The sequence below is a fragment of the Furipterus horrens genome, unplaced genomic scaffold, assembly GCF_987537825.1.
Source record: "Furipterus horrens unplaced genomic scaffold, mFurHor1.1.pri manual_scaffold_9, whole genome shotgun sequence".
NCBI classification, from domain to species: Eukaryota; Metazoa; Chordata; class Mammalia; order Chiroptera; family Furipteridae; genus Furipterus; species Furipterus horrens.
In genome coordinates this window covers 49,676,102-49,689,218 of record NW_028327179.1, presented here as the reverse complement: position 1 = coordinate 49,689,218, position 13,117 = coordinate 49,676,102, and the positions used below count along the sequence as shown (strand labels likewise).

The following is a 13,117-nucleotide window of genomic DNA, read 5'->3' as shown; positions in this document are numbered from 1 at the left end:
CATCCCAGGAGCAAAAGCTCTACCTAAGACACAGAGGCAAACAAACACAGGAGCCTGTCAAGATGAGAAGACAGAGAAGTATGGCCCAAAAAGGGGGACAGATCAGGGTTCCACTGGAAGAACTAAGCGATGAGGAGATAGCCAACCTAACAGATGTGGAATTCAAAACACTGGTGATAAAGATGCTCACAAGCTTGACAGATATACTTGAGTATGGCAGTCACGTAAGGGAAGAAGTAAAGACTATGCTAATTGAAACAAAGGAAAACCCACACAAAACCAATGGTGAAGGGAAGAAAACCGAGATTCAAATCCATGATTTGGAACATAAGGAAGAAAAAAAACAGTCAACCGTTACAGAATGAGGAAACAAGAATTGAAAAAAATAAGGAAAGGCTTAGGAACCTCTGTGACAACTTTAAACGTGCCAACATCCGAATCATAGGGGTACCAGAAAGAGAAGAGGAAGAGCAAGAAATTGAAAGCGTATATGAAAAAATAATGAAGGAAAACTTCCCAAATTTGGCGAAGGAAGTAGACATACAAGTCCAGGAAGCACAGAGAGTCCCAAAAAGGCTAGACCCAAGGAGTACAATACCAAGACACATAATAATTAAAATACCAAAGGTTCAAGATAAAGAGAGAATCTTAAAAGCAGCAAGAGAAAAGCAGAGAGTTACCTACAAAAGGGTGCCTATAAGACTATCAGCTGATTTCTCAAAAGAAACTTTGCAGGCAAGAAGGGACTGGCAACAAGTATTCAAAGTGATGAAAAGCAAGTACCTACAACCAAGATTACTCTATCCAGCAAAGTTATCATTTAGAATGGAAGGGCAGATGAAGTGCTTTCCAGACAAGGTAAAGCTAAAAGAGTTCATTATCACCAAGCCATTATTATATGAAATGTCAAAGCTACTCACTTAAGAAAAAGAAGATCAAAACTGTGAACACTAAAATGACAACAAACTCACAACTATCAACCACTGAATCTAAAAGATAAACACAAAATCCAACTAAGCAAACTAGAATAGGAAAGAATCATAGGTATTGGGATCTTTTGTAGGGTTATCAGCTGGCAGGGAGAAGAGGGAGAAATGGGAAAACGGGGCAGGGATTAAGAAGCATAATTGGTTGGTACAAAATAGACAGGGGGAAGTTAAGAATAATGTAGGAAAGGGTGAAGCCAAAGAACTTATGTACACAACCCATGAACATGAACTAAGGAGGGTGGGATTGCTGGGGGAACAGGGTTACTGGGCAGAGGGAAGCAACTGGGAAAAATAAAACTGGGACTGCTGTTAACAACATAATCAATAAAATGTACTTTAAAAATGCTTTAAATTTTATCTCATACAAAACTTAGGAAAGAGAAGGAAAAGCTCAGATAATTTCATGCATTTGGGACAAAAGGGGTTTTATATCGCAATTCATTTTTATTAGCAGAACCAATTGTCATACTAAGGTTTATTTTTAATTTTTGTCCTTTATTTATAACATAATCTCCCCACCTACTATAATGAGAAACTGTTGAAATAACTTATTTTAAACATTATAAATATAAAAAAGAACCTAGTATTATTATTTTCATAAATTATATGTTTTATTTAGGATCCAAGCCAATGTAACTTTATATTATGCCATCACACTTATGTAATATTTACCATGGTGTCGTGAATTTTACAGATAAAATAATACTGCATTTAAAAAAATAATTTCTCTTTATTTCACTAATATTTATGAACTATATTTTTTAAGAAAGCAAATTAATAATATTTTTTCAAAAACTCTTTATGTATTTCAAACACTTAGATAAAGTCAGCAGAACCAAAGGTGCAATATACCAATGTTCAATAGTATTAACTTCCAAAGGTACTTGTGTCGTATGGGGTCCATACCAACCATTGGGCAGATTTACTTAAAATAGTATGTAATGGCATCAACACAGGTTTGAAATTTTGTTTTAGATTACCTCTCTGTATCTTCTAAATTAAAGTTGTCTCTTACATCTCAAAAGCCAGGGACCAAATGATGCCTTAGCAAAGAAATTATTCTGTATCTATTCTAAATTTTCTGTTATATTTTCTGATTTTATTCTAAGTTACTTATATAACTTTCTGTTATATTTTCTAACAATTATGCTTTGACTGTTAATAAAAAAGTAGCACCTCTGGCTTTTCAGAGTTCTTTTCAAACCCTGGCTGCTGTGGCTCAGTGGATTGAGCGTCAGGCTGCAAACCAAGTGTCGTTGGTTCAATTCCCAGTCAGGGCACATGAGTAGGTTGCATGTTAGGTCCCAGTTCAGGGCACGAGTGAGAGGCAACCACACAGTGATGTTTCTCTCCCTCTCTTTCTCCTTTCCCCTCTCTCTAAAAATAAACAAAAAAATAATTTTTTTATAAAAAGAGTTCTTTTCAAAAGAATCCATGTATAAACAAATGCCTATAGTTAAAAAGATTATCAAATCTCAACAATTTACTCACCAGAAAGTAAGACGAGTAAGTCCAACAATAATCAATATATTATATAAATATAGATATAAATATATCTGACCTGGTTGCTATGATAGCAAGAAAATGTTAATCCCCGTGGGAAGAGGAAAAAATTTCATAGGCAAAATCACATGCATTTATTTAATTAAGTCTTAGTTTAATTTACTTGAAAGCATGGGAAAAGGAATAGAATGGTTATTTCCTTAATGGTGAAAAAGGTCTTTCTGAGAATGCTTTCCCCATGCCAGGGAAATGGTGTTTTAATATTAAACACATGTTGAAGATTCTCCTTGTGCAAAAGTAGGATTACATGTATTCTGAAGGTGTCCCCAGAAGGAAAATAGAAGGTCTTCCTGTCTAGCAGACTCAAGAAAACTCATGGTTAGAATTAGGGCAATAGTCTTTTTATTACTATTTACTTGGCTTGGCTATGAAAGTAGGCCAAAGGTAAGATTTGGAATTCTGTGCCAGCCTCTGCCTTACCCACTTCCTAGTTTTTTATAAAATGAGGGAAAATAAATTTTTCATGAGACCAGTTGAGGTGCTTTATAAAAAAGTATTATTTCAAGGTAATATATGATATTATTCAAGCAAACAGAATTTCATAGTGTTAAATATTTCAGCAAGACAGTTCCCAGGAAAATGGACTCAAGAAAATAATGAAGTGGTGAATCATTTCAGGTCTTGTTGCTTTGAGTTAATCTGTATCATTTTTTCTTCTTCCCCAAGATCAATGTGGGGTGCTCAACTGATAGCTCATCTGCTGATCCAGTAAAGCTGGAATTTTCAAGGGACTTTGGAGCGACCTGGCACCTGCTGCTTCCCCTCTGCTACCACAGCAGCAACCATGTCAGCTCTTTGTGCTCCACTGAGCACCACCCAAGCAGCACCTACTATGCGGGAACCACTCAGGGCTGGAGGAGAGAGGTTGTGCACTTTGGGAAACTGCACCTTTGTGGGTAAGGATCCACTGCTTCGTGCCACATTTATTTTTCATTGACAGTTTTCTTCCTGTAATCATCATTGACTTGATCAGAGGGAAATGTCCACCATATGTTTCTTATTCAGTTCTCTACTTGAAACAGACTGATGTATGTTTAAAACATAGAACACTGAGCTAACGTGCTGTTAACTTACGATTTGAAGATTTTAAGAGTGCACAGGGAGTTCATATCCCCATGGGTCTTTATTAGATCAATTAGAAAGCAACAGAAAGATGGTTTTCCCCTAATGTTGTAACCCTATCACACTCCCTCCTCCTTCACAATATAAATGCAGTTAGAATTGTATGACTTTCAAATATCTACCTATGTTTCTCACGCCAGGAGAAGACACATGTGGAAGATGGAAGCCCACAGAATATTTTAGTGTCTCTTTAAAAAAATGTTAGCATTCTTCCCCCAGGCATGTCTAGCTTTTCAGCCTCTCTCAGCATTATTGTCACATATATGGGATGGGCAAAATTAGGTTTACAGTTGTGAGTATGTGAAACACAGAATTTATTCTTGTATTATTATTTATTAATTATTGTTTTATTTTCTGTATGAACAACTGTAAACCTACTTTTGCCTCTCCCTATATTATACTCTTTTATTGAAAAGCTATTTGAGGTTGAAATGCTTCAATTCTAACAGAAATGAAATGAAAAATATAGTTCAAAAAATGAAACTAGCAGTATAAGTAAATAAAGAAAGGAAGTCAACAAAGCACCCTGCCTTAAAATTTGTCTTTTGCCTCAGAATAAAGAACTTATTATTTCAGGGCATGTCAAAAAATAATGAAGTATTAATATCATACTTTCTAGATGGAAATAGATTTATATTCCTAATATGAAACTCAGCATAATTAGAAGTCTTGGGTCTGCAAGCAAAACTACTAGTACTTTTCCTGAAGGGCGAAAGAGAACTTTCAAAAGTCTGAAGTTTTTTTTAACATAAATCTCTATTCACATTTCATATAATCAGCATAATTTCTAGAATTTAATTGTTAAGGGCTTTAAGATTTTGTGTTGAATATATTATTTATTAATTTTTGCTATTTACAGCAGGATATTAGTTTAATAGACTGTCTTTCTTCTTAAAGCATTACTAAGCAAAATGTCCTCAAGGATCTTTAGAAGTGACAGCTGAGAAGGCAAGGAGTCTCTGGAGACCACAGGATCAGATAGAATTGAGGATTCAGACAGCACAACCAGAAAACTACTACAGGGGTGGAGAGGGGTGGGGAGGTGAGCTGGTCCTTAAAAAAATTGGTCATGGGGTAGCTCAGGAAAAACTTTTTATCCAAAATCGGTTGTATTATTTAAGATTATATGTTGCAAGAAATATGGAGAGGCATAGTAAAAAAGTGGAAGAATTTATTGGAAACATGATGGGGAATAATAACATCAACTCCGCTCAGGAAGTATGAAGCCATCAGCAACAAAAGTTGCGATCCTCATTTTTATCCTGCTGATATTAATACCATTCAGCAACCACAGCTCTCATTTTCTGGAATTCATGATTCCACACTTCTATAAAAGAAAATCTGAACCAATCAACTATGGCCAGAAAGCCAAGTATTGCAACAGAAGCATGTCTGCCCCAAATCCCTGCTTATAGGCAGTGTAGGCAGGGAAAAAGCCTGGAGAGCCCATTACTTAGGCACTTATGACCAATATTATGAGCGCTATAGTATTGCTGAGAAGATTTAGGTTTTTTCTTTAATAGACCTCTAATTTCCTTTAATTGCCCAGGTAAGCATCAGATTAAATAGGAAACAATCCTACATATAGGTTGTAGGCCATGACTTCAGATTGTTTTGACAACTGAGACTTGTTTCAGCAAGTTCCCACATGGAAATAATACTATTTAAAGGAGCAGGAAATAAGGCCACAAAGATCTGCCAATCAGAGGTTCTGCGTGAAGAGACTCACTCCAGGACAGTGTTCCGGTGTCATGGAGCCTGCCTCACTTATCATTCGGTTATGTCCACGAGGCTATATTTGCAAATGAGGCATGGTGATATAATTTGGAAATGTGAACAAGAAATGCAGATACCCATATTTTCACTGACTGGTATTGGGTTTCAGTTTAAAATATACCTCCTCCAGTTGTAAAGGTACAGAACTTAGACCATCATGTTATTTGTATTCCATGTTGTTTTTATTTCTATGAAAAGAAAGTTAATATGTTAAGGAGGCATGCCCACTCTCACAATGGTATAAACCTATCTTTCGAACTGTCTTCAACAGTTTCTGCAAAAAAAAAAGAATTTGCTTTCATTGTGTTGTCTAGCCCTTGTTTCAGAAAAAGAATTCAGACTTCTTAAAATCCACACAGGCATGAATTGTTGGAAGGCCAAAGTTAAATTTTCTCCAACTCAGTGAACCATTCCTTGGTTTGTATTCAGTATGGTACATAATAATGGCACAAGTGCTAGATGCTAAAAAAAAATGTGTAACCCATGTTTAAAGTATCTTCTCTGGACAATGGGCACCATACAAAATACTTTAAATATTATCAAGTGCTGAAATAGCCATTTATGCCTCCCGATATAGTCAATTCTCATTTGAAGCAAAAGTATTGAGCTTTCATTGAATTTTATCCACATCACCTTCATGTCCTTTTTGTATAGTCTTTGTCTTTAAAACTCCTAATTGCTTTTGCTTTATACAGCTTCATAATGAGTCAACAAAAATTCCTATTTAATGAAAGCACTATTGTGTGCCTGAAACTTTAAATTTACATTTAAAGAACAGATTCTTTTGAATATCACTGACTTAGGAAAACAGATGCTGACATTCACCAGTGGGGGTAGCAGTGAGAAATTTTCAAAATAAGATTTCAGCAGAAGGCAACCACAGTGAGACCAGACCTTTCAGCCCGTTTATCATAGCACTTGCAGTTTCTGTGTCAAGGCAGGTGAACAATAATAAATATCCAACCAAGGTGGTTCATTTGTATTCAGAACATTTGAATAAATAGGAAGTTCAAAAAATCCATGCAGGCCTTTGTTCAAAGGAAAACTCCAGTCATTTCCCTCAACTCAGCAGTCTGAAAGTTCAAAAGGTAGGAAGAGCTTCTTGCCAAGATTAAACTCTGATAAGTATTTGAAAGTAAAATTTAATTATGAACTGGCATTTTGGGGCAGCTTAATATAGTTAGAGTCTTGATATAAACAATGAAATTAGAGTTGAAATTATGTGAGGGAACTTGACACCATCTGTTTTACTCTCTACTAAACTTTAGAAATATAATAAAGGCTTCTGATATTGACTTCTAATTTCTGTTTAAGAAATTATTCTGAATTTGGTTTCTATGATAATTGAAAATTGGACAGATTCACAGGGTACCAAAATAAATATGCATGTCATCTCTATATCTGTACCCTCTTAAAATAAATTCATCTTCTTTGAACTGAGTTTTTTACATAATAAAATATGCTAAATTATTTCTGGACTTCTACCTAAATAAGTAGATTATTTCCAAGGGGCTAACTTATCATCAACAATATAAGACAGTTCACTAACAGATAAAAAGAAAAATTACCTTTAATATAAAAAGAAATTAAGAAATAAGAGACATCTGTCTAAAAATAAATCTGATTTTGTCACTCCTCTCTTTTAACCTTTTGGGGCTCTCTCTCTTGCCAAACACCTTAGTTTGGCTGTTAAGGCTTTTCATAACAAATGATATACAACAAACATTTATTGAGCATCCAGTGTATCCGGAACACTGTACAGGGCATCATGGAAGCTGCAAAGAAGAAAGAGACATGGAGATTGACCTCTAGGAGTTCACAGCCAATAGGGAAAATAGGTATTCTTTTAAATATGTGCACCTGTGAGAACTATAATAATGGAAATTCCATCAAAATTATGGACTAGAGAGAGCAAGAGGGGCTAATTAAAGAGTCAGTTATTTGCTATATGACCCAACAATTTCATTACTTTACCTAAAAGATTGAAAACAGGTATTTAAGCAAGTACTTATGCATGAATGTTCACAGAGGCACCATTCACAATAACCACAAGGTAGAAATAAACAAATGCCCATCAACTGGTGAATAGATAAATAAAGTTGGTATACCTATACAATGGAGTATTATTTAGTCATAAAAAGGAGTGAAATTCTGATATTTGCTACAACATGGATGAACCTTGAAAACATCTTGCTAAGTGAATAAAGCCATATGCTAAAGGTCACATATTGTATAAGCCCGTTTATATGAAAAACCCAGAATAAATAAATCCATAGAGATAGAGAGTAGATTAGTCGTTGCTAGGGACAGGGGTTAGGGGGACTGCTTAATGCGCACAGGGTTTCCTTTTTGGGGTGATGAAAATGTCTTGAAAGTCTATAGAGGTGATGGTTGGCCAACACTGTGAATCTGCTAAATGCCTCCAAATTGTATACTTTAATAGTTAATGGTTACTTTGTGTTATGTGAATTTTATCTCAATTTTTAAAAAGGATTAGTTATGCTGACCGTAAATAGTAGGGATGGAGAAAGCTTCACCAAGAAAGTCAATATTGAAAAAGTTGGAAGCTCAGGTGGAATTTTGACATAGTGATAGAATTGAGAAGTGCTTACTAGAAGCAAGAACCTTATCGGCAAATCCCATAGATTAAGGAATGGAGTTTGTGTTCCTAACATGTTGAATTATGTTTCCTATTTCTTGAGTGTGGTGCAATGGTAGTAACTGCCCACTGCTCATTGATTAGATGTGCTTACTTTGAGGGTATGTTGTTCTGTTGATTAGATTTTGAAAGACTTGTACCTCTTTTCCAGATCTGTGCGTTTTAGATGGTACCAAGGATTTTACCCTGCTGGCTCTCAGCCAGTGACATGGGCTATTGATAATGTCTACATTGGTCCCCAGTGTGAAGAGATGTGTAATGGACATGGGAGTTGTATCAATGGAAGCAAGTGCATATGTGATCCTGGCTACTCAGGTCCAACCTGTAAAATAAGCACCAAAAATCCTGATTTTCTCAAGGATGATTTTGAAGGTTATCTTTTCTTATAAATTATATGTAGCTTTGTGAAAGAGTTTACATATTAAACACAATTTGTAATATAGAAGTAATCATTAATTTATACTTTAATATTTCATTATTTATCATTACAACTGAAACTACCCAAGCCTTCATTTAGTTCTGAATTTTATTGGATTCCATTTTTGAAACAATGGTCAGTGAGAGTGAACAAAAGCATAATAGAGAAAAACTAAGACTATTTTCACCACTCTTTTTCACATGTAATTTCTCTTCAATGGTAATTTTAGAAAATTCCTATAGAGGGCTAATTTTGGTGGAGGAAACAAGTTTCCAGAGTATAAATTCTTTACATTGCTTCATAACCAACCCATTTAGTAGCCTCTTATCATTTCCTATAACTCAGTTACACCTATAACCCAGTTATACCTATAACCTAACATCATTGTATTTGAAGATAAAGTTACAACATGGATGTAATAATTGAAATTATTCACAATTATTTATTCTTTGGATATGCACTCTGATAAAACTATGGGAAAATGTCCTCATAAGAGAGGGTCTTAAATAAATGTAATAACTATCTGTGCTAGGGTAGTGGGATTAAAGTTTTTTCTTCCCCAAGTAGTCTGTAAAATTGTTGTATTTATGGTTTTAAGGTACATCTAAAATTATACTTAGGTATATCAATACATTATTTATTTAGCCATAAAAAGGAATGAAATACTGGTACTTGCTACAACGTGGATGAACCTTGAAAACATTATGCAGATGCAGAAGTCACATACAAGAGGCCATATATCATATGATTCCATTTATATGAATAATTGAAAATAGACTAATCTATACATACAGAAAGCAGACTAGTGGTTACCAGGGGCTAGGTGAGAGGGAAATAGGGAGTGGCTGCCTAATGGGGACAAGGTTTTCTTTATAGATGATGACAAAGTTCTGGAAATAGGTAGCAATGATAGTTACACAACACTGGGAATGTGGTAAATGCCACTGAGTTGTTCATTTTAAAATAATGAAAATGGTAAATTCTGTTATGTGCATTTTACCATAATAAAAAAACTGAAGTAGATATAAGATGACTATCTGAGGAGATTTGAGAGCTGGTTTTGAAAGATATTGTTTAATAGGAAATATTAAATTATACCGAAATTTCTTCCATTAAAGGTTGTGCTTTTAAAAATATGTAACACTTGTCTGATACTGCCCTCAAAGTAGCAAGGACACAGTGAAGCTTGTGGAAAGGCCACATTACCCTCCCTCATTCACTGACAAGCCAGTGTGTTTTTTGAGGTTTAGAGGCATAGTAAGAAGGGGCCTATCTATGGCTGGACCATAGATACTCAGGAAAGCGCCCCCTCCTTTTGTCAGGTGGACCCTTAAATTATATAGTGAAGGTTAAACAATTCAGACATGCTAAAGTGTTGAAGAGGCCTCTTATCCCAAAATCTCTGACTTTGATATTTATGACTTTATGTTTTAAAAATAAACAAAGCATTTACCATATTCCTTAAAAAAAATAATATGACTGTAATTGGAGTAATGCGTAAATCACATTTTTCACCTTTTTCAGGTCAGCTAGAATCTGATAGATTTTTATTAATGAGTGGTGGAAAGCCATCTCGGAAGTGTGGAATCCTTTCCAGTGGAAACAACCTCTTTTTCAATGAAGAGGGCTTGCGCATGTTGATGACACGAGATCTGGATTTATCACATGCTAGGTAATCACTTTTGAATGCTGTTCAAAAATTACATTGTAATGTATAGTGGCAGAACACAAATGAATCAGAAACAAGCAGAGATCTCAAAAAATGGTCTTCCATTGGAAATGCTGAGTTTCTCTCTTATCAAAAACTCCAGTAAGACACAATTTATGTAATTTTCATTCTAAAACTGAGAGATTTGTGCAATAACTAGATCAGAAATGAAATACAGATAGACAAGAGTTAATACCTTGTATTTTTCAAGATGGTGCCTAGGAAATGACAATATTTAAGTTTAACTTCAGGAAAATAATGTTACGTGTTTGTCCGTCTTCTACAAAATATATTTTGTTAGCATTTGGACTGTGTAGAAATTATTTATGCCATGCTTAGTAGAAAGCTTAATTGAAATACATTACATCCTCACATTACTCACAATTAATTTTACATCCATTATCAATTTAAGAACATTTGAAGTGTAGCCTTATTCTTTATAAGCATGTCTTTCCAATGGTTTGCTCACACATACTAAGCACTCATTTTCTAAGTTGAGCACAGTGACTCAGAAGCAAACATTTTAAACTGGCTCAGAGTATTAGTCCTGTCAAAATGTGTATCCTTTGATCATTTGATACTCCAAACACTTAACCAGGAAAATAAAAAAGACAATTTATATGTGTAAAATGGAACCCTGACCTAATTTTGCAAGTGAACAAAAAAATTGTTTTTTGTTTTTTGAAACATTTCAGAATAAATTAAAATATAACGTATTATCCTCCTCTTCCTCCTAAATATTTATTTATTGAATTTTAAATTTGATTATGCTTCATAGAAAATGCAATTCTATCTGTGAGATAATAATTTTACAGTTATAAGAAGCAAGATTTTATTTATCACCATCCTATTTTAATGCATATGATTTAATTTAATGCTCTTTATTTCAGATTATCATTGGCAGCTGAGTTGTCTAATTTAGAAATTATTGGGCTTTTCTAAATAATCTTATATGGTTTATCTGTGACTAAATTAATATAAATATTTTCCCAATACAAGGTAACAATTGGCTAAAAGATTTTCTCTGTGAATGATTATTATTTTTATAGATATAAACATCACTAAGCACTAACCATTATATTTTTATTAATCCAATGTTAAAAGCTCCATTATTTATCTCATCTCTGTAGCATGCTGTGTAGGATTTGCATATATTGACCTCAAAATGCTCCATGTAAAATCCTCATTTTCTCAAGTTACGAGACAAATAAATGCCTAGTAAATGGAGATGAGAGAGAGGAGGAACCCATGAAGAATGCATGGTTTTATATATGGAACTGATAACCTTTATTATAAGCCCCAATATATTTCATATGTGTGATATGCATGCCTAATTGAGTGTGTGTGTGTTGGGTGTGTGTGTGTTCTGCATTACCAGGTAGCACAGCAGCCAGACCAGCCAGGCACCAGCAGTTTGCCTGCCAATGATAACATGTGAGCTAGTTTTCTTTGGCACCCCAGCTGCTTGCTGTCACTCTGTCTACCTCACTGCCAGCTGGACAGGCTGCACTGGCTGGCTGGCATAGTTCTTGATGGCCAGTACTGTGCATTGCAGACCCAGCAATAGTCAGAAGTTGGCACAGCCCACCATCACCACCAACCATCCCACACTAATGCTCCCCGGCCCCTGGCAAAAAAAAAAAAAAAAAAAGGCAGAAAATGGGCCCAGGCTTGACACAATTCTTTCAAAAGATGCCTGGCCTTTTACAAGGAGGTGTTAGCAACTAGTGAATTTAAGTTTGTCTCCCAAAATCAATAAAATGAGATCTAAAAAACTACTGATATAACCTGAGAATGGACGATTTTGCCAATAAATGATATAAACTGCATAAATTATATTCTCCCAGTTTCAGATACTAAGGAAAAGGATCCAAATTTATCTTAAATAGATAACAATACACACTCCCAAACTTGGTGAACCCCTCCCATTTTCTTATGGAATAGCCAAAGGGCACAGTGAATGCTACTTCCCTCAGACTCACCTCTGTGGAGGGGCACGAAATATAACATGGGTGAAGAATTGCCTTTTTTCAGATTTCACATTTTATTAACTCCCTTTCACATTAGAAAGGAAAATCAGGCTTTGAAATTATTTCCTTGGACATTCATTAAGCTATTATATTCATTAAACCATGCATTCCCTGATTACCCTGTGTGCTTGTCTTTTGCTAATGGTGTGAATGTCTCACTGAAGTAAATGTCTACAGTAAATTTACTCATCTCAGATTTGTGCAGTTCTTCATGAGACTGGGATGTGGTAAAGGTGTTCCAGATCCCAGGAGCCAACCCGTGCTTCTGCAATATTCTCTCAATGGCGGCCTCTCATGGAGTCTCCTTCAAGAGTTCCTTTTCAGCAACTCCAGCAATGTGGGCAGGTACATTGCCCTGGAGATACCCATGAAAGCCCGTTCTGCTTCCACTCGCCTTCGCTGGTGGCAACCATCTGAAAATGGGCACTTCTATAGTCCCTGGGTTATCGACCAGGTCAGTCCCTTTATGATAACTACTATAATTTTGTCACGTGAGCTGAATGTGGCCTTAGATAGCACTTAGTGCAACCCATTAGTTCAGTAGAAGAAGCTCAGGATGGACAGTTGAGTGACTTGCCCCAGAGCACACAACTAGATTAGATATGGCATATAACTTCCTTTCATTCTCTTTTCCTTCAATTGCCTGAACCTATAAAATAAAGGACACAACAAAGGGCCCAGTTCCTGCCCAGAGAGAATTCTGCCATATGGATAGAAGGACTTTATCAAGCGTGAAGCAACGTTATAATTCTTTGACAAGGGAAATATGCAAGTTAGCATTGGTGCTACATGCAGTAACTCCCAAATCCTCTTTCCCAGCCTTTGAAGAAAAACATAAATAAATCTCCCTAA

At 35.4% G+C, this 13,117-nt stretch overlaps 1 protein-coding gene across 3 annotated transcripts in view; it reads left to right on the top strand.

The window, feature by feature from the left end:
* The window catches only part of RELN (reelin), a 650,203-nt gene that overhangs the window by 569,935 nt on the left and 67,151 nt on the right, over positions 1–13,117 (top strand). For all 3 annotated transcript variants that reach the window (XM_090287313.1, XM_090287314.1, XM_090287312.1), the window contains exons 41-44: positions 3,219–3,448; positions 8,261–8,481; positions 10,052–10,199; positions 12,461–12,719. In XM_090287313.1, coding sequence (XP_090143439.1) covers positions 3,219–3,448; positions 8,261–8,481; positions 10,052–10,199; positions 12,461–12,719 — 858 coding nt within the window. The remainder of the gene's footprint in view (positions 1–3,218; positions 3,449–8,260; positions 8,482–10,051; positions 10,200–12,460; positions 12,720–13,117) is intronic.